At 46.9% G+C, this 22,076-nt stretch overlaps 1 protein-coding gene across 4 annotated transcripts in view; it reads left to right on the forward strand.

Moving 5' to 3' along the window:
• TMOD1 (tropomodulin 1) overlaps positions 1-22,076 on the forward strand; it is an 84,392-nt gene that overhangs the window by 58,892 nt on the left and 3,424 nt on the right. For all 4 annotated transcript variants that reach the window (XM_036100535.2, XM_078061499.1, XM_036100536.2 and 1 more), the window contains 3 exons: positions 141-248; positions 5,311-5,454; positions 16,740-16,884. In XM_036100535.2, coding sequence (XP_035956428.1) covers positions 141-248; positions 5,311-5,454; positions 16,740-16,884 — 397 coding nt within the window. The remainder of the gene's footprint in view (positions 1-140; positions 249-5,310; positions 5,455-16,739; positions 16,885-22,076) is intronic.

Genomic DNA, 22,076 nt, shown 5'->3' on the forward strand with positions numbered 1-22,076 from the left:
AAACCCTTTGCCTATTCAGCTCTTTGGTCAGAGACCTACTAGCAATCAGGCTGCATGTGTGAGAGGGTTACTGCCCCATTTGTCTGCCCAGCCTGACCCTGGTCGGGGCTGCTCCTCATTGCCTGCCTTTCTCTCTGCAGAATATCCCCATTCCCACTCTCAAGGCGTATGCAGAAGCCCTGAAAGATAACTCATATGTGAAGAAGTTCAGCATCGTGGGAACACGGAGCAATGACCCTGTGGCGCATGTATGTACCTTTCAGTTCTGCTGCATTGGGAGTGGGGGGCATAGAAACAGAAGGATTGATGCTTGTGGCCTCAGGACTGGCCAAACCCCACTGAGGAAGAACCTCATATGGCATGGTGAAAGGCAATGGGCCAGGAGCCAGGAGATGATGTGAACACAAGGGCCATTACCCAGGCAACATCTGTACTTTATCCTAGTTAATATCCACAGCCACCCCTGATCTCAGGGATGCAGGTCTCCCCACTTTGCAGATGAAGAACCTGGGGTGCAGGGAGTTCAGGCATTTTGCTTTGTCCAAAGTTGCACAGCAAGTGAGAAGTGGAGCTAAGATTTAAATGCAAGTCTTGTTAATTCTAAAGCGGATCTGTCTCCACTCGGCACATCACATTTGGATAAGGACCTGCCCCTCCCTTGGCTTCAGTTTCTCTATATTTAAAATCATTGTCTTACTCAATGGGTCCTGATGATCAATTTTATTTGTTTTTTGCCCAAGTCTTAAAGATATTGCTGATCAAATTAAATTGTACTTATTATAAAGTAACCATCAATTATTTTTTCTTTTTTTTTAATATTCAAACATATTTATTGAGAATCTGTCTGTGTCCAGCACTGAATTAGGCTCTGAGAATACAACTGTGACCTACAGTCATAGCTCCCACTTTCATGAACACAACGGTCCATTTGGCCACACAGACAACTAAAGGCTGACAGTATAGTATGATTATTACAACACTAATAGGTTAAAAGTGCAAGAATTAGCTTACCAGGGATGGCAGTTAATCATTTAGCAGCAATCAGGTTGTTAATATCCACAAAATAACTTGCAGGAATTTTGACTGGGGTTGCATTGAACTTGTAGATCAAGTGGGAAAGAACTGATATCTTGACAATATTGAGTCTTCTTATCCATGAACATGGAATATCTATTTATTTAGTTTTTTTATTTTTATACATCAGAGTTTTGTAGCTTTCCTCATATAGGATCTTCTACATATTTTGTTAGTCCATACCTAAGTATTTCACTTTTGAGGGTACTAATGTAAATGGTATTGTGTTTTTAATTTCCTATTCCACTTGTTCCTTTGCTAGAATATAGGAAAGTGATTAGCTTTGGTTTTTTTTTTTAAGATTTTATTTATTTGACAGAGAGAGACACAGCAAGAGAGGGAACACAAGCAGGGAGAGTGGGAGAGGGAGAGGGAAAAGCAGGCTTCCCCGCTGAGCAGGGAACCCGATGCGGGGCTCGATCCCAGGACCCTGGGGTCATGACCTGAGCCGAAGGCAGACGCTTAACCATCTGAGCCACCCAGGCGCCCTGGAAAGTGATTAGTTTTTATATATCAACCTTGTATCCTGCAACTTTGCTATAATCATTTATTAGTTCCAGGAGGGTTTTTTTTTTTTTTTTTTTGGTCAATTCTTTCAGATGTCCTACAGAGACAATCATATCAGCTGCAAACAAAGACAGTTGTATTTCTTCCTTCTCAATATATACACATTTGATTTCCTTTTCCTGCTTTTTTGCATTAGCTAGAACTTCTATTCCGATGTTGAAAAGGAGTGGTGAGTGGGTTCATCCTTGCCTTGTACCTAATCTTAGTAATAACATTTCCAGTTTCTTACCATTAAGCATGATGTTAACTGTAGGCTTTTTGTAGATATTCTTTACCAAGTTGAGAGAGTTCCCATCTATTTCTAATTTACCGAGAGTTTTTATTATGAACGGGTGTTGGATTTTGTCAAATGGTTTTTCTGCATCTATTGATACGATCATGTGACTTTTCTTTTTTAGCCTGTTGATGTGATGGGTTACATTAATTGATTTTCAAATGTTGAACCAGCCTTGCATACTTGGGATAAATCCCATTCGTCATGGTGTATAACCTTTTTATACATTGTTGGATTCAATTTGCTATATTTTTGGGGATTTTTGCATCTATGTTCATGAGAGATACTGGTCTGTAGTTTTCCTGTAATGCCTTTGTTTTGGTATTAGGATAATGCTGGCCTCGTAGAATGAGTTAGGAAGTATTCCCTCTGCTTCCATTCTCTGAAAGAGATTGTGGAGAATTGGTATCATTTCTTCCTTAAATATTTGGTAGAATTCACCATGTGGGCCTGGTGATTTCTGTTTTGGAAGGTTATAAATTATTGATTCTATTTCTTTAGTAGGTAAAGGCCTATTCAAATTGTCTATTTCTTCTTATGTGAGCTTTGGCAAATTGTCTTTCAAGGAATTAGTCCATTTCATCCAGGTTATCACATCTGTGGATTTAAGAGTTGTTCATAGTATCCCTTTATTATCCTTTCAATTTCCATGGGATCTGTAGTAATGGGCCTCTTTCATTTCTGATATTAGTAATTTGTGTTCTCTCTCTCTCTCTCTCTCTCTTTTCTTAGCCTGGCTTGAGGCTTATCAATTTTATTGATCTTTTCAAAGAATCAACTTTTCACTTCACTGATTTTCTCTATTGATTTTCCATTTTCAGCTTCATTGATTTCTGCTCTAATTCTTATTTATTCTCTTCTGCTTACTTTGGATTTAATTTGCTCTTCTAAAAGTTTTCTAAAATGGAAACTTAGATTATTGAATTTAGATTTTTCTTCTTTTGTAATATATGCATTCAATACTAGACATTTCCCTCTAGACACTACTTTCACTGCATCCCACAAATTTTAATAAGGTATGTTTTCATTTTCATTTAGTTCAAAAACTTTAATTTCTCTTAATGTTTCTTTTTTTGCCCCATGTGTTATTTAGAAATGTGTTGTTTAATCACCATGCAATATTTGGGGATTTTCAAAGTTATCTTTCTGTTACTGATTTCTGGTTCAACTGCACTGAGCTCCGAGAGCAGATGTTGTATGATTTCTGTTCCTTTAAATTTGTTAAAGTGTGTTTCATGGCCCAGAATGTGATCTATCTTGGTGAATGTTCCATGTGAACTTGAGAAGAATGTGTATTCTACTGTTGTAGGATGAAGTAGCCTCTAAATGTCACTTCTGTCCAGTTGACTGATGGTGTTATTGAGTTCAATTATGTCCTTACTGATTTTCAACCTTCTGGATCTTTCCATTTCTGACAGAGGGCCATTGAAATCTCCAACTCTAGCAGTGATTCATCTTTCTCCTTGTAGTTCTATCAGCTTTTGCTACTTACAGCTTGACACTCTGTAGTTAGGGACATATACATTAAGGATTGTTATGTCTTCTTGGAGAATGGACCCCTTTGTCATTCTGTAATGCCCTTCTTTATCCCTGATAACTTTCCTGGTTTTGAAGTCTATTTAGTAGCAATCAATGCTTTTAAAAAATTAATTTTTAATTGAAGTATAATTAATGTTATAATAGTTTCAGATGTTCAATATAATGATTCAACATTTCTATAAGTTTCCCAGTGCTAATCAAGATTAAGTGTACTCTTAATCCCCCTTATCCATTTCAACCATCCTCCCACCCACCTCCCCTCTGGCAACCACCAGTTTGTTCTCTGTATTTAAGAGTCTATTTTTGTGTGTATCTCTTTGTTTTTCTTTGTTCATTTGTTTCTTAAATTCTACATGGGAGTGAAAAGCTCTGTAAGTGCCCCCACTCCCTGCCCCAGCTCCTCTCCCTACACCCCCATTCCTCTACCATGATCCAGAAAAGAGTTGACACCTGGCATGACAGGGTCTCTAGTACCTGCTCAGCCACCAGCTCTTTCACTTGGATTGGCCTGGTGCACTTGCTTATCAGTTATTAAATATTTTGATCATCAGGCCTGGACAGGCCTTCTGTGGGGAGCAAAAGAGATGCTGTGGAAAGAACATAGCCTGGGGCCCTCTCCTCAGGAGTGTCCAACCTCCTCAGGGTCCTAGAGAAAGCCGGCATTGCATCCTGGGGGCACATGGAAACAGGAGGAGGAGGGAAGGACGATTTCAACAAGGAAGGTTTTCTGGGAGCTGAGCTTGTATAGGGTTTCGGCAAGCAGGGATGGTAGGAAGGGCATTCCTGGCTCAGAGAGTCATTTCAGACAACCAGGGCCCACTGTGGTACATCTTGGGCTATCAGCTGCTGGTGTCCCCTTTCCTCCATGACACATCATTTCCACCAACTGCTAATTACCTCATTTCCTTCAGAGGCTCTGATTGTCATCTACACCCCCTTGGCTGGATTCCTCTGAAACGTGCTGGGGGCCACCTGAGCTCCTCTCCTCCCATTTGCCCTGGTCACTTGCCCAGTGGGGTGGTTTCCCAGGCATCCTTCTCTGCTCTCTGCTGCTCAGATGAAGAGAACAATGACTCCATGGAATCCCAACAGGGAAATAGAAGTGACAAGTGGAGGGTATATAGGGAGGTAGGGACTCCACTAGTCACTCAGTGAACCGTGACCAAGAACCTACTGTGTGCTGAGCACGTGGGCACCATGGGATGAATAAGGTGCATTTTCATCCCACCAAGAGTAGATAGTCTAATGGCAGAGACAACACCAGTATAAAAACAACTCTGAACAGGGGAATACAAGTTCCATGAGGAAGGTTATGGATAAATTCTACAAACTGCAAGAGGTCAGGCCACAGCTAGCTGGGGCCATCAGTATGAAGGCTCCTGGAGAGGAACTGAGCATAGCCTTGAAGGACAGGCAGGGTTTGGACAAAGTAAAGTAGAAAGGAAAGGGCATCCCAGGCAGCAGGGACAGGATGAGCAAAGGCAAAGCAGTGGCAGAGCACCAGCCATGCACAAAGCTAAGATCAGCCCGACTGTAAGGGAGCAGTGAGCCTTGAGGCCAAGCAAGGGAGGAGAACCAGGTGATCGAGGCTGGATGCAGGCTAAGGGGTATGGAATTCTCCAGTTAGGGGTTTGGGAGCCATGGCGCATTGGAAGGGAGGAGAGACACGGGAGTTGTGCTTCGTGAAGGAGGTTGTAGAGATCGTCTTGCCTGGTCCCTGGCTCGAGCAGCAGGAGTGCGCAAGGAACTCTTGCTCCCAGCAAGGCCCTCTCAGTATTTTAGGCTCTACCCAAGAGGGGCTCCAGCCTTGCTCAGGGTGACTCACGGGTACCCTTGCTTTTATCCTGTGCTTCAAGGCCCTTGCGGAGATGCTCAAGGTAAATAAGGTGCTGAAGACGCTGAACGTGGAATCCAACTTCATTTCCGGAGCCGGGATCCTGCACCTGGTGGAAGCTCTTCCATACAACACTTCTCTAGTGGAACTGAAAATCGATAACCAGGTTAGATGCACAAGGGTCTCTGTGTCCTTCACTACAGGATGCTCACGGTTCTGCACTTGCCCATGTACTGATGGATGGATGGGTAGGTGCTGCTGGACAGAGCAGATCCAGGGCCCAGCCTTAAGGCACCCCAAAGGTCGTTGGTCCACACCCTCCACCATGCTCATCTTCCTTCTTCATCATGTCCATCAAGTGCTCTGCCAGGTTCTGCTTGTATACCCCTAGTGATGGGAGCTCACTCCTTACCAAGATCACCCCTTCAGTTCTTAGTGAGAATATCCCTCCCCATATCCAGTAGAAATCAGCTTCCTGCAAGTCTTGTTTATTGGATTTAATTCTGTTCTCTGCTGCACGTGGGACACATCTGGGGCACAGATCTTATAAACCACTGGAGTCTTCCCCACCAGGCTAAATATCCCTATTTTCTTCAAACACCCTCCCCCAGCCCCACTCAGTGGGCTTTTGAGTCAGTCTCCTTACCACTGAGTCTATTCTCTGGGCAAATACTAGTTTGACTTTCTCCTAATGGGGTTACCATTTCTCTGTAACTTCTGTGGTCCAGACAGTTATTATCAGGGCAACTCTTTCAGTTCTGACTTTCTAAGATGATGCTGGCTACCATATCTTATATGTTGCCTGTGTTAAGGGTCTATGGTGGGCTGGGCTGTGTGCGATGCACCTTACACACATCATCTCTGACCTTCCCAACCACCCTGCAGGATGTGGGTATTATCTGCTCAGTCTGCAGCTGAGAAGCAGCCTGGACAGGCTAGGACAAGCAACTTTCTCAGCACCACCCACTTAGCACTTTGGGAGGCGGGATTCGAATTCAGGTCTCTGTGATTCCAAAGCCCACACTCTTTCCGTGACGCCACATTGCTTTTCATGTTAAAATGCTTTCTTCTTTATGGGCTCTGGATAGGGAACTTTTGTTTTCCTACCTGAAAATGTTTGCCGGATGGTCATATAAATACGTGCATAGAAAAAAGATTGGAAGGAAATATAACAAAATTGTAGATAGCAGTTATTCCTGAATGAGACTATCTGTACTTTTCATCCTTACTGTAAAATATCACACACACATATAGAAAAGTGCACAAAACTTTAGTGTGCAGCTTATGAATCATGGCAGGCACGTGGTCCTGTGCGAGTCCAGAACTAAAGCATCACTGGGCTCCAGAGGCTTTGACAGCCCTTCCCGGCCGTAACCCCGGGATGAAAAGTAGGGATGAAAAGTAAAACTCTCTACTTGTGCACCTCCATGTCTTTGCTCTTTGTTCTCTCTCCTCCTGGAATGTCCTCTCCTGCCCCTACCCCTCCTCTGCCTGGAGAATCCCTCCTCTTCCTTCTGGATTCAGTTGAAGCCTCTCCTCCCAGCGAGCGGTGTTCCAGAGCCAGCTTGCCAGAGCTGATTGCAAGCATCTCTCCTCACTCCACCTCAGGGATGGCGCGCTGCTACCTCGAAGTCGCTCCTGGTGGGAACATTTACACTATGGATATTGACAAACACTATAAATCCAACTTTTTTTTTTTTTTTGAGAGCCTGGATATCACTACTTTCTCCCATTAGCCTACCTTAGGGCCTCTAACCCTCTCTCCAGAGAGGGTTAAGTGATCCCTCCCTGTATTCTCCTGGCACTTCGGCTTCCCATGAGCTTCTCAGAAGCTCGTGTTGTATTTGAGCCATCTCTTTATTTCAGTGCTCAGCTCGGAACTTGGCCTCTCCGTGGTGCTTGGTAGGCAGGGCTGCCCTGGGTGGTTGTGTATGTTGTTCACTGCACAGGAGGCAGGGGGCAAAATCCAACCCACACTCTACTCTCTAAGCCTTCGCGTGGGGCTTGTTCACCCAGAGAAGGTACTTTTCTCTGATTCATATAAAGAGTAGCAGCCCTGTCGGGTGAATTTGCTGCACGGGACTCCTGCATCTCTCGCATGCCAACAGCTGCTGCTGCATCACCCATTCCCACTCTTTCGGCCACTGCTGGTCCTGCTTTCTGGCAGGCAGGAGGGGCAGATCCACTGGAACGAAGGCATGCGGCAGGCTTAGGGGCAGCCCGGGGCCAAGGCCTGGCATTGGCTACTCATGGGACTCCAAGCCTGGCTGGGCAGGGAGTCAGGGTCTACCCAGCGTCAGCTGAAACCTGACTCCTGGGGCAGAATGTTGGCCAAAAGGGACCCAGAGCACTGGCCTCAGGTCCCTGTGATGACAGCTGACGGAGAGTGAGCTGCCTACCTTCCCTCTCGCTGCTGTCGGCCCCGGCTGAGTCCAGACTCAGAGCCAGTGCTGACCGGCACCCTCCCCCTCACTGAACACCCTGGTGAGAATGTTCACTTCCCTGAGCCTCAGTTTCCTCACTTACAAAATGGGGATCATAAGAATTTCTACTTCTAAGGAAATGACAGATAGTAACTATGAGGTTGTGAACTTTTATAATTACTCCAAAGGTGACCTAGAGAGTTCACACAGTGTTCTAAGAGTTAATTTACTGAGGAGGTGCCATGTATCCATTATCTCATTTAATGCTCTCAAAGACTTTTTGTGAGTGGGTATTATAACCCACTCTGTGTTGTAGATGAGGACATTAAGGCCCAGGCAGGCTCTGTAACCTGCCCATGGTCACACAGTAAGTGACAGAGGTAAGATTTGAACCCAGGCTGATGTGATTCCATAGTCCATGAACTGTGCCCCTCTGGTCTTTTGACTCCTACTGTGGTTTTGTGTGGGTCTTGCTTGGCTTTTTCGGCGGTCCCTTTCCCTTGGTGTGAGGCTAGAGCTCTGGTCACCACCTCCCCCCCCCCACCATCCTGGGAGCCTCTTTTTTGGTCCATCTGAGTGTTTGTTGAGTGCTGGCTGAACCCCAGGGCTGTGCTCGGCTCTGTATATGAATGAGGCTCTGGCTCTGCCCTCCAGTGATTTCACTCTGGATGGGAAGGCAGACAAGTACAGAAATGATCATTGAACCAGGTGCTTCAGCAAGCCACAGATGGGGGGCCTTTGAGGAAGCAATCTCAGTCAGGAGCAGGCATCATGGAGGGCTTCTTGGAGGAGGTGGAGTTTGAGATAAACCTCTAGGATGGATAGTATCTCAGAGAGTGAAGTGGAGGCCAAGGCATCTCAGGTGCAGCAAACCACATGAAGAAGGAGAGGGGGAAGCCATAGAGCCCATCCCCTGGAAGAAGCCAGAAAGGGGGTTGGAAATCTAAAGGGCTCTGAATGGGTAGGTTGAATGAAAGTGGGCTGTGGGCTGTGTTCTGGGAAGATGGTTCCCAGCTGGATAGGAGAGGATTGAGGGCAGGCATCAGGGCCTGGGAAGCCAGACAGATGAGGGCCACCTGTGGGGCAGTGCTTCCGTAGGCCTGGAGTCTAGGGAAGGTCACCAGGGCCTCTCACGGTGCATCTCTCCTCGGGTGCCCCAGCTCTGGGCTCTGAGGGTTGTGCCACAGAGGAGATGATGAGTGGTGTTTGATTTATTCCTCATTCCTGGTTAGTCACCGAGGTCCTTAGAGGCCACAGCTTTCCCCTCAGTCCTTGGGACTGTAACCTGTGTTAGTGAGCCTCTATCCTTCTTCTTCCTTATATGGCCAAACAAAGGAGAAAGGGAATTGGGGAGTTTTGCCCGGTGACAAGAGCCTGGCTGCCTGGCTCAGGACCCTAATCTGGGAACTGGGATCCTGGGGCTGTTTGTTTACTCAGTCATCTCTCTTTATCTCCAAGCAATGTTGTACCACCTCGAGTGGCCCTGAGCCAGCAGTGAGGGTGGGAGGGGGCAGAGAGGCCAGGACCCAGAGCCGAAGGCATTGAGAAAATGTCTAGTCCCGCCCCTCCTTCTGCAGGTGGGGAGACTGAGGATCAAAGAAGGGATGGGATGTGCTGAGGTCACGGATCAAGTTAGTGCCAGAGCTGGGCCAGAACTGAGGTGTCCCACCTTCCAGACAGGCTGCATTTGTGGTTGGATGGGAGAGACCCTCAGCCCCCAGGAGCAGGCCCCACACACAGGCTGTGTGTATGTGGTGTCTGCCAGCCCTCTCCATCCCAAGTTGGCCAAGTCCAAATGGCGATTCTCTGTCCCTCTTGATTCAGGCTCCTCACTCCCAACAAAGCCGCCTCCAGCAGGTCCTTCCCCAGGACCTCAGGGCACCGGGTATTCCCTGCCCCTCAGAGCAGACAAGGCCTGAAAACATGACCCCTGCCCAAATGAAGTTATGTGCCATGTCTGGGGGATATTGGCTGGATTTCTCACATTTCATTCCAATATTGGACAGTGAGGATATGCTTCATATTTTGAAAAGAAGCTAAAGGAAGCGGATTGCGTTTTCTTGTTTACGCAGATTGGATTATTTTCCTAGTCCAAATAAGTTTAGAAAGAAAACAAAAGCCACACTGGAATAGGATCCTGAAGGTTTTCACACAGGGTGACACCCCCTTAGTTTTAGATTACATACTCAAGGCAGCTGGCTAAGTTGTTTTGTTTTTTTTTAATGAGGCTGAAAATGGTCTTGCAAAAAAGAGGAAAACAAAGCAAGCAGGACTTCGCCACCAGTCATGTTCTCAGTTTTGTTCCTCATACATTCAGCTTCTAAGCAGCAGCTCTTGGCTTGTGCATAATTTTTGTGTCTATCTCCATGTGTACTGAAGTAATTCAGCCTGGAAATATCCAGCCTCCAAGAGAGCATGGGCATGCGTCACTGTCCCTTCCTCAAAATGCCAAGTATGGTCTTTCATTGACCTCACTTCTCAGGGAAAAATTAAGTCAGTGGAAATGAGAGGAAAAAATATGATGTCAAGAAAATCCTTTTCTTACACAGATCAGCATGAATCAGAATAAAGATTTGTGACAACAACCATCTTACACCATGTCCAATCCCCAGTGGAGGCTGCACTCTGTTCTGAAAAGCCAAGAGCTTTCCAGACAGGAGACAGACTGATCCAGGGATTCCCTGTCTTCAAATCTCTGACACTTGAAGTCAAACAAGGATCAAGTCTAAGCTAAGCCTCCGTTCTGTCATATTCTTGCTGTGTAATAGTGGGGAGGGGCCACTTAATGTACCCATGCCTCAGTCTCCTCACCTCTAAAATGGGAAGGATATGCATACTCATGCAGCAGGGTTGTTAGAGGCTTTAATGTGTTGAGCCCTTAATGGGTACCTGGCATGTGTCTTCTCTCAATAAGGGGGAGGTGATATTTCTATTGTTTTATTGTTGTTTTTGTTGTTGTTTGGGTTTTTCTTTGGGGGGGCAAAGGGAGAGGGGGAGAGGGAATCCTAAGCAGGCTCCACACCCAGCGCAGAGCCCGAAGTGGGGCTTGATCTTACAACCCTGAGATCATGACCTGCGCCAAAATCAAGAGTTAGATGCCTAATCAACTGAGCCACCCAGTTGCCCCAATATTTTTATTGTTGATTAGACCAGTTGGTAGTGGAAGAGTGGGGTGGGAAGCACTGACCTCTGAGAAATTCTAGCTGGTGCAGGAAATGACTTTTTATCTTTCTCTCCTCCCTTATTCCCTTTCCTTCTTATATTTACTTCTTATTGAAGTATAACTTACATATAGTAACAAATACATCCTAAGTGGACAGTTTAATGGATTTATATATATATGTGTATATATATATATATACATATAAATATATATATGGATGAATTTATATATTATTATATAATAATGTAATATATAATAATATATATACACACACACACTTAGGTAATCAACACCAAGATTAAGATATAGAACATTTCCAGCACCTCATATGCCCCCTCCCAATTAATACCCTCCAAATCCAATCATGTCCTGATTTCTATCACCATAGATGAGCTTTGCCTGCTCTTAAACTTCATATAAATGGAATCCCATGGTGCTGTTTTGTGTCTGGCTTTTTTTGTTCAGCATTGTCTGTGAGTATAACAGTTATCTATAGCTGTGTAACAAATTACCTCCAAAAACTTAGCAGCTTAAAATAACAGTGAACATGTATGAGCTCACAGTTTCTGGGAGTCAGGAATCCACGAGCCGTTTGGCCACATGGGTCCAGCCCAAGCTCTCTGACAAGACTGCAGTCAAGTGCAGTCTGAGGGCCTGACCATCGCTTCCAAGATGGCTCCCTCCATGGGTGTTGGCAGGAAGCCTCAGCTCCTTGCCGTGTGCACCTCTTCAGGGTGCTGCTTGAGTGGCCTCGCTATGTGACAGCTAACTTCTCCCGGAGTGAGCGGTCCAAGGCGGAGAAAGAAGACAGCCACACATGCCTTTTTATGAGCCAACCCTCGAAGTTACATGGTCACTTCAGCCATCGTCTGTCTGTTAGAAGTGAGTCACTAAGCACAACCACCCTCAAAGGGAGGGGAGTTAGGCTCTGCCTTCGGAAGGGAGGGGGATCAAAGAATTGGCAGACATACTTTAAAATCACCAAAGTGAGAATCAGCTGTACTATTTTCCTTTGCTGTGGTTTGGCCAGAAAGACCTTTCTAACCAGCAGAGGTACCCAGGGATAGAGCAGGGTGCCTCAAAGGTGATGTGCCCCCATCCTCAGGGGTGTGTAAGCAGAACAGAACTTGGCAGCTATGATATGGAGGGAATTTTAATATCAGCCGGGGTTTGCAACTCTCAACTTCAACTAGATAATTCCCAGGGCTCCTTTCTGTTGTTTTTTTAAGTATTCCCAGTTGCCACATCTTCTGGACCACAAAGAAAAGGCCATGACTGGTCCCATCCGATGCACAAAGTGAGCTTCCTGATGCCCATGGCGCCTCTGGCCAGAATGGGGGTCTCAGAGCCACCCACTCAATTCCACCTAGGGCGTGGGTTGGTTGTTCATAAGCCAGCGAATCTGGTCATCTTCTCATCAAGTTGATGATGCTCGGCCACAGGGAAATGAGAGTTGTCATCACTGCTGAAGGGCCCGTCGGCGTTTGTACCCTCTTGGCAATTTTAATTCAAAATATGCCTGTCTTTCAACCCAGCCATTCCATGGCCCCATGTCCAGCCTAAAGAGTACGGGCTCCCTCCCCTGCAAAGTCTCCACCACACTGCTTCTAACAAGGAACACAGAAGCAAGCTCCATGCCCCTCTGTACCAGGGCATCCCGTGAAGCCGTTCAAAGGAATGCGGTAGTTCTCTGTGTCCTGACTTAGAAAGGTCTCCAGAAAATGGTAAATGAAAAAGGCAAGTTGCAGAACAATGTGTATAATACGAATCCATTTAAAGGAAAAAATTAAAAATAAGAAATCCACACATTTTTATTATATACTTCATAGGAAAAAATCCAGAGAAACACACCCTGGTGGCCTGGTACTTACTCTGTAGAAAGTGGGTAGGATTGGGATTAGGGATGTGAAGGGAAACTCTCTGACTTTACTCAGTCTGCTTTAGTATCATTTGAATTTTTAATAATAAGATTATATTTATTCACACGTGATTGATTTAATTCTTAAGCACATCTGAAGGAAGGGGGATCAGAGTTCTTCCCCAGCCCTGTCCCCAGCTCTGCTGCCACAGTCTGCTGGGGCCAGTCCTGGCATGACCCACCCTTGGGTTCTGCCAAGGGAGCTCCCAACTGCCCCTCACCCACTGTCCTGACTTTCTCTTATGCCATCCAAGCAAGCCATTCATGGTTTCACAGAATGCAGGTCCCAGAGGCCTGCAAGGTCCCAGAGCCTAAGCCTTCTCCCTTCGTAATGACATCTAGGAGACTCACAAGACACTATCTATACGCTCTGTCCACGTATTTCCAGGGACAGGCAGCCACGACCTTCCCAGGCAGTTCCTTCCACACGCAGAAATTATTAACGGTTAGATCACAATCCTGCATGCTGAGCCAAACTCCCATCTGCCCGGGTCCCCTCTTAGCAGCCCTACCTCTGCCTTCGGAGCTCTCTCAAAGGCACCCAAGTTAGGCGAGAACTAGCAAACTCTGGAGTGAACCTCCTGTGTTCAAATCCTGGTTCTGTAACCAACTAGCTCTGTGATTTGGGGGACATTTGTTAATACCTCTGTTCTTCATGGACCTCGCCTGTAAGATGAAAGTTATAATAAAAGTACATATTCCACAGGTTTATAGGGAGGAGAAAATGAGTTCATTGTGAACTTGTGATCACTTGTGATGCTTACGGCATCGCCTGGTACACAATGATCACTACATCACAAAACAAGAGACCAGAGTTTTGGTCCTGGCAGGGACCCCATGGCCTCTTTTTTTCATCGGTGAGAATGATTGAGGCCCCGAAGAGGGATAGCCTGAGAATGAGGCAAGTATGATACTTCTTAAGATGTGTGCACATTTCCTATTTTACTCTTTAATGTAAAAATAATGATTTTGATCAAAGATTAACACTCCGGGAAGACTGGCCATGATTATGTAGTAGAATCCTGTATTTTCTCCAGGCATGACCCAGACACATCTGCACGTATCCCAGGCATATTGGACGCCTGTTTGAGAATGTGGGTCTAGAGGATCCTCTGAGGTCCTTCCAGTGTCAGGTCAAAGTCAAGCCCTGGCTCTGGCATTAAGTGGAGGGAGCACGTTCCAACTTCCCTCTATACATGGGTTCAGTTTACTCACCTCTAAGACGACAGAGGGGCCAGTCCCCGCCTGTGCTGCCTCCCCAGGGATGTAGGGAGGTTGGATGCGGGCAGTTTGCACGGGAGTGCTTTGTGCTCTGGACCGAGTGGCATGAAGTGTCAGCTTGGCAGAAACAGCCCTCACAGATGCTGGCAGCCCCTCCACTCAGGGGAGACTGGAGCTTTCTGAGATTAGCCCATCCTGAGTTCTGGCAGAGCTTTCCCAGAAAGCAGCCTCAAGGAGAGGCCAGGCTTCCTGATAAGTGGGGTGGGCAGGGGACCTTCCAGTTCCTTCTTGGGCCCTTATATGGTCTCTATACTACCTGCCAGGCCAAGTGGGCCAGAGCCCAGGGCTGTGCTGAGTCTTCTGAGGACAGGCCCGAGCTCTTCCCAGCTCTTTCAGGAGCCATGACAAATGGGCAATGGAACTTTACCAGTGTCACTCTACCTGCCCAGCTTGGTGTTCCCAGCCCCATTTGAACCCAGACAGGCTCTGGTGAACTTCATACCTGGGAGGAGTTCTCCATCAAGAGTCTCAACTGAGATCCATGCTTGTCCTTTTGGATGGTGGGCTAATGTATCTTCTCAGCCCTCCCGTGTTGTTGTGCATCAAGCATGTTCCTCCTTCCTCCATTCAGTTCCTTGACCTTGACCTGGAGGTACTGGGTACTATGTTCTATCCAAGGGCTCACAGTCTAGGGGAGCACCATCGAATAGAATCTTCTGTGATGATGGGAATGTTATACATCTGCACTGACCTAATTGCACAATTGAAATGTGGCCAGTGAGACTAAGGAACTGAATTTTAAATTTTATTTATTTAATTATTTAGATTTAAAAATTTTTTAATCCGATTAAAAAACGGGCAGAGGATCCAAATAGACATTTTCCCAAAGAAGACATCCAGATGGCCAACAGATACATGAAAGGATGTTCAACACCACTGATCATCAGGGAAATGCAAATCAAAACACAATGAGATATCACCTCACACCTGTCACAATGACTAAAATAAAAAGGACACGAAATAACAGTGTTGGTGAGAATGTGGAGAAAAGGAGACCCTTGTGCACTACTGGTGGGAATGTAAATTGGTGAAGCCACCATGGAAAACAGTATGGAAGTTCCTCAAAAAATTAAAAATAAAACTGCCATATGATCTAGCAATCCCACTTCTGGGTATTTATCTGAGGAAAATAAAAACATTATTTCGAAAAGATATTTGCACCCCCATGTTCATTGCAGCATTTTTTACAATAGCCAAGACTTGGAAACAACTTGAGTTTCCACCAATGGATGTATGAATAAAGAAGACACACACACACACACACACACACACGCACACACAATGAAATACTACTCAGTCATAAAAAAGAAGGAAATCTTGCTATGTGCAATGACAGGGATAGAACTCAGGGGCAATATGCTAAGTGAAATAAGTCAGACAGAGAAAGACAAATACCTATGATCTCACTTATATGTGGAACCTAAACAAAAACAGAAAACCAAGCTCATAGATACAGAGAACAGATTAGTGGTTGCCAGAGGTGAGGGGTGAGGGGTGGGCGAGATGGGCAAAGGGGGCCTTGTTGTCCTGGCTGGGACCCCCAGGACAGTATTGGTGAAAGTGAACATTCTTGTTTTGTTCCTGCCCTTGGGGGGAACGTCTTTAAGCCTTGATATGATGTTAGCTTGCTCTCCATGTCTTTTCAAATCTTCTTAAGCTTATGTTTATTTTGTGTTATCTTATTATACATGGTAACAGAAAACTCAAACAATAAGATACAAAGAAGAAAACAAAAACTCTCCTAAAATCCCACTACCACCAGGACACTTGCAGGCCTTTTCTAGGCATTAGGCATATATATGTGTCTGGAAGATACATGTGACTTTGCTTAAATATGACCTGTTTTGTTACTGGGCTTTTTTTCTCCATATTGTTTTGTGGTCATCGTTCCGGGCCTGGGACCAAAGATTTGCATCATCATCTGACAGCTATCATGTTCTCTTGTAAAGCTCAACTCTCATTTACTTGAGCAACCCTCTCTGGATGAAGCTGCCTCTCTTTTTCCCTAGTATTATAAACAAGACTGATGAAATCCTCATTGTATCCTTCCCAACACTATATTGTAAGGTTTTCCTTTTCTTTGTTTTCTTTCAGTCTTTGTCACTAGAGGTCTTGGGGTACGGAACTAACATGATCAGAGGGAGGGAGGCTTTAGAAAACAAACTCTGGGCATTCCCAACTTACTGTGTGACCTTAGGCAAATCTTTTTCCCTCTCTGGGCCCCGACTTCTTCATTTGTAAATTGAAAGGATTCATCTAAGTGCCTGGTTCCCAGACCTGGCTGTACACTGACATCATCTGGGAGTTTGAAAAACCACAGACACCTGAGTCTTATTCCCGGAGATTCTGATTTAATTAGTACGGAGTAGAGCCTAGGGAGTAAGATTTTTCATTTCCTTGAGACTTGTTCATTTGAAGATCCCTCCTGCTCGAGTTTTCTCGTAAAGATCTGTTCTTGGCGTCCAGCAGGGCCTGGGTTTGAATCCCAGCTCATTCACTCCTGGTTGTGTGACCTTTTCCCTTCTCCAGACTTCCAATTCCCGGTTCTTGGGGGAAGGGGGAGTGGCTAAAATCCCCGCCCACCACGCAGGGTTTCTGCGCGTAGAGAAGATGAGCTCCTGCACAGAGGGGATGAGTGGTGACTACTGTTCTTTTCTTCATCAAAGAGCCAGCCTCTGGGCAACAAAGTGGAAATGGAGATTGTGAGCATGTTGGAAAAGAACGCAACGCTTCTCAAATTCGGCTACCACTTTACCCAGCAGGGGCCCCGGCTGCGGGCGTCCAACGCGATGATGAACAACAACGACCTTGGTGAGTATCCTGGGCTACCTGCCCACCTGCCTGTCGTTTTCTCACCAGTCCTGCGGGCGCGGTGCGGTATGGCAGGGAATATTCCACTGATACCTACGCCAAGGGAGTCATCTTCTTGAGTCCGACTCCTTTCACGTTGGTCCCAATTCCTTGGTTTCTGTATTGGCTCCTGGCTCGCCGCCTCGCCTGGTGCGCGCCGCGTCTGCGCGAGCTGAGGCTGAGCGCGCTCCTCTCCGCAAGCTCGGCGCGCGCAGGGCTGGAGCCCCATCGCGCCGGCCGCGCCCTCTTTCGCCGAGTGAAAGGAAATGTGGCAGAGCGCGGGCCACTGGGAGTCTTTTCCTCTTTGAATACCCTTCTCTGAGCTCAGAGTCCTCTCCCCGGACTTTATGGGGTCTGGCTCTAGTCCCAGCCCGCAAAGCCACCGACCAGCACTACTACCCAAACCCCACGCCCAAGAGACTTAACAGGGCTTTCAAGGTGAAAGTTGAAAATGTTGACTTCATAGAAGGTTAAGCAGGTTGCTTTAATTTCATCTCAGTTAAAGGCATAGCTTATATTTTTTTCTAAAAAGGAAACGAAAGAAAATGTCACCATCTGTTTTTGTTTTTTTTTTTAATGAGTGTCAACAAAATAGGTATGCAGGTCAGCCGAATGAAAAGTGAGACTGATCATTGACTTACAGGCACCTATTGTTTTCAAGCTCTGTATTTATGATGTGTATCTCTGCTGGCTGCTAAAAGGATTTGATACAGTGTCCAAAAAGGACTATGCTAAGGCTGTAGGGAAATAGGAGGAAAAAGAACAAGAAAAGAAGTAGGTCTAATATGTTAACATAATTGATCATTATATTTAGCTGTGAATTTTCTAGAACCAAGGCAAGAAGATGAACCAAGTTACAATACTCTTATTACAGAAGAGAAGGAAGCATAAGAAGCTCAGAAAGAGAGAGAAAAAAAAGAAAAGAAAGGAAAGAGAGCTGCTTTCTGGGATTGAATTATGAAATAACTATGTTTTCTAAAGGACAGTGTTTTCAGTGAGCTTTTCATCAAATTCAAGCCTGTTCTACACGTGGGGTTTTTGTTTTTTTTGTTTCTAACACTCAGTAAAATGCAAAGGGCTTAATACTAAAGCACATCTCAAAGTTCAGGTATGTCACTTTCTAGTGATGAATCGGAGGCTAGGTTATTACCTGGAAGGCCCAGAAGAATAGAGGGGAGTGTGTAGGTGTGTATGCACAAAGCAGGTACTCACAGAACCTATGCACAGATAACCACAGAGCTACACACACACACATACACACACACTCACTCACTCACTCACTTTAAATTGAGTTACTCAATTCAACAAGTACTTGTCCAAGTCCTGTAGGGCATTGAGTGTTGAAGATACAGGTTCCTGCTCTTGAGGACATCACAGTCCAGAAGTTATTCATTCATTGCTCACTCTAGGTGCCACTTTTTCTAGAGCTGCAGGACTAGAAAAATCCATAAAACAAAGAAACAAAAATGCACCTAGTATCCTGGTTTATCTCACGTGCCCTTATTTGAAATAAGCACAAACACAAATAATTACAGATCACTATCATGGTATCACAGAGGTGATGGCTACACCGAGCTGTGGAGGAAGGCCAGCAATCTGAAGGCTCTTGGCTTCAGAGCCAGCACTCCAAAGCCCTGAGTTCTATTCTGATATGCCACATTTTCCCCTCCCAGTTTAGGTTGAGCTTCTACTGTGCCCCTGGCTGCCTATCCCAGGGCTAACCCAGCTTTTGTCTTTCAGTGGCAAAATGGCCTGCAGGCCTTTTCTAGGGACAGAGGTTCCAGATGACCAGAGGTCAGGGTGCTGCGGTGGTGGAAGGGCACCAGAATTAGCTGTGGGCTGGATAACCTGGCCCTTGAGGACTCTCCCAGTCCTGAGAGTCTGTGACTCCAAAACCCAGGCTCGACTGCTACCCCCGGCAGCTTCTGAGGTTATGATGGCCGGGTCCTAGAGTGCCAGAGTAGAAGGGCCTTCAGACTCACCTCCCAGTTCCCTTTTGGGAAAACTGAAGCCTGGGGGGGACCGCCCTTCTAGGGAGCGGCTCAGCCAAGTCCCACCCATTGTTAGTTACAACAGCATTTTGGGAGCAACTTCGGTGTGCCCAGGACTGTGCCAGGGGACATAAAGGGCAGCAGAAAGGCTAGTTCCTTGACTCCAGAGCCATTACAACCTTTTAGGAGAGAAAAGACTCAAGCGTGTGCCTAAAAACAAGAATGCCTGCAAAGGGCGCCCAAACAATGTGAGGAAATGACTTGAGAGGACAGAGGCTGGTTAAGCAAAGCGTCCCTGTTGGGGGTGGGCCTTTAGCCAGCCTTGCAGGAAAGACAGAGATTGTGGGGGAGGTCAGGAGGTGTTCTTGGTGGGGGTACTAGCACAGGGAAAGGCAAGTGGGGAGGACCTAGTATTTCAGATAGGAGAGACAGAAAGATCCAAAAGGATTGGGGGGACTATTATAGGGAGTTGGACCTAGAAGGAAAAATAGGAACTCACAGAGAATGGAGGGAAGGGCATTCCAAGCAGAAGGAACAGCACGGGCAAAGGCAGGACCAGGAGTTTGGTGATGAAAGCAGGTAGGAGGTAAGATGGCAGTTTCCTGGACAGGACTGCCAGGTGATCAAAATGGGCCTTGGGGTTAGCCCAGGGGACTGTTCCCTTGGGGTCTCCCACCAAAGGAATTAGAGCAGAATCGCTTAAGTGATTACATGCAACACTGAGTGCTGGTGGGTGAAGTAGAATTTCTAGCTTTAAAGGCCAATTTGTGCCCATCTGCTAATTTTTGTAAAAGAAAACCTTCTGATTCAGATAGTGCACCAGCTTCCTCCTGCAAAAGAGAAGTCCTTTCTTTCCAACACAGTATTTTCATCCCGCTCTCAGGGCTCTGATGAGGCAGACAGGCTTCCCTGCTTTCCAGCTGAATATTTTTATCCCGAGAGCCTCCCGCAGGCCGTCCCTAGCCACTGTGGTGGTGGTTAGCAGGTTAGCAGTGCTCGTGGCTGCATCCCCAGCGGCAGGGAGCACAGAGCGCACAGCGCCCAGCCTGTCCAGCCTGTGGACTCACTCCAGCCTGCGCCGGGCCGGCTCCCGGCACACAGCCGGCCTCAGGGGTGGGTTTTGCCTGCCTGCAGGGTGGGTGGGCTCTTCCTCGGGGGATGTTCGATCCCCAAGGTCGGAGGTCGGCCAGTGCCTCTGCAGACGTGCAGCCTGCCGGGACCCACTCTGGCTGGCGTATCTTCGGTCCTTCCCATCCTGTGCACTGAGCGGCTAGCTGCACCGTGGTGTCGGGGAGGAGCCATGGGTCCCCATCTGTGTTTTCTCACAGCGATACCTCAGATGACTCCTACCTCTACACTATTTATAGCTGAGAGGCTAAGCATGGCTCTCAGGTCCTGTAAATCTGCCCCTGAAGCTCTCTCCACTTAATGAAATCTGAATCACCAACTCCAAGTTAAGACTGTTGTAGGTGTGGAGGTGGGGTGGGGAAGAGGGCGGCTGACATGTTTCAAAGCCAAAAACACCCCTTCCTGGGAAAGTCTCTCTTCTACTGTATTCTCAAGGAAGACTCTTCTAACAAGCACCCAGACACCGTGCACCCCAAATCAATTTCCTCATCGTCCCCCAAAACCATGTCAGGAAAGGGTATTACTCTCCTCATGGCCATCCAAGCCTGAAATCTGCCCCCACCCCAGCCATCAGTCCCCTCCTGGCCATCCCCGTGGTCCTGCCTCATGTCAAGCCCTCAGCACGTTCGCCTCCTGTCCTGCAACTTCCGTGGGCCGGCCAGCATCTCTCACAGAGTGCCCATCCCAAAGTTTGTTCTGTCACTTTGCTTAGTACCCTTGCGGGGCTCGCACTGCTCTCCGGTGAGAGCCCTCGACATGGCTCCACGTCCCTCAGTAATCAAAGCTGATGCGTACATGGAGCTTCCTGGGTGCCAGGCGCGGCTGTGAACACCTCCCGTCTTACTTATTCACGTGAGGCTCCCAACAACCGGGTGAGTTAGATCCTATTATTACCCCCCACTCTACAGGACGTGGAGGTCCAGAGAAGTAGGTAAGGTTACCTGTAGTCAGTGAGTGGAAGTGGGGTTTGAGCTGCAGTCTCACCTTGGAGCCTGTGCCACCCGTGTCCCCCTTCCCCTCCCGGGGTGATGCCGTACTGGACAAGCCATCCTCTTATCCCCTATTAGCACCAACCGGTCCGGGGAGCTTGAATGCCAAAGTATCCCTGTAGGGGGCCGCTACTCCTAACCCTTCCCTTCCCTTCTCAGTCTGCCCCTTTATCCCTCCGGATTCACGGCACACGTTCCCTGCCGTCCTTCTCACCACAGCATTCATTATGCCTCCTACTCCCAGAGCTACCAGGGTACCTATAATATTTTATCAAACTCACTGCTGGTATAGCTTGGTGCCCTGTTACGCTAGATCTTTATTTCTGATCCTTGTGCTTGGCACATAATAGCACTCAGTAAATGAACACATAAATGAATTTAAAATGCTTCCCAAAGACCTGATGGAGGTGTTCGAGCTTGGCAGGAAGTAGCGGAAGGAGCTTGAGCAGCAGGTAGAGGTTGGTCCGGATGACTCGAGATGCCTTCTGGCTCAGACAGTGAACAAGTCTGGCAGTTGCAGTGATAAGGGTTTTGCTTTAAGGGAAGTAAAAAGCAGACTGAATTGAAGGAAGATGTTAGGAGACTTGGCTTCTCCTTCCAATTCTGTCACTTATTCACCATGACTTGGGCCAACTTACTTCCCTCTCTTGGCCTCAATTTCCTTCATCATGAAAATGGAGAATAATACCTAAGCAAGTGCATGCCTTGCCCTTGTCCCCATCCAGTCCCCGTCAGAGCCAGTGCTAGGGGAGCTGCACCGCTCCTGCCCAGGGAAAACAAAGAGGGCATGGATGGGGGGGGGTGCCTGGGATCCCTGTCTATACCCTGAGCCATGGGCTGGGGACTCAGGTTCCCGTCCTGATTCTGCCGCTAGCTCTTAGGGGCTCTAGCTCCTTTTTGTTCTCCAGGAGAAAGGAACTGATACCCTTGCGAGAATCAGCTGTGTAGGCCCTATGTAGCCAGGCCCAGACTGTACTGAGGGACATGCTGGACTGAGGCTCCAGATGAGCTACAACCCTGGTTCTGTCTAGTACCAGCTTTATTG

The sequence above is a fragment of the Halichoerus grypus genome, chromosome 14 (assembly GCF_964656455.1).
Source record: "Halichoerus grypus chromosome 14, mHalGry1.hap1.1, whole genome shotgun sequence".
Taxonomy (NCBI): domain Eukaryota; kingdom Metazoa; phylum Chordata; class Mammalia; order Carnivora; family Phocidae; genus Halichoerus; species Halichoerus grypus.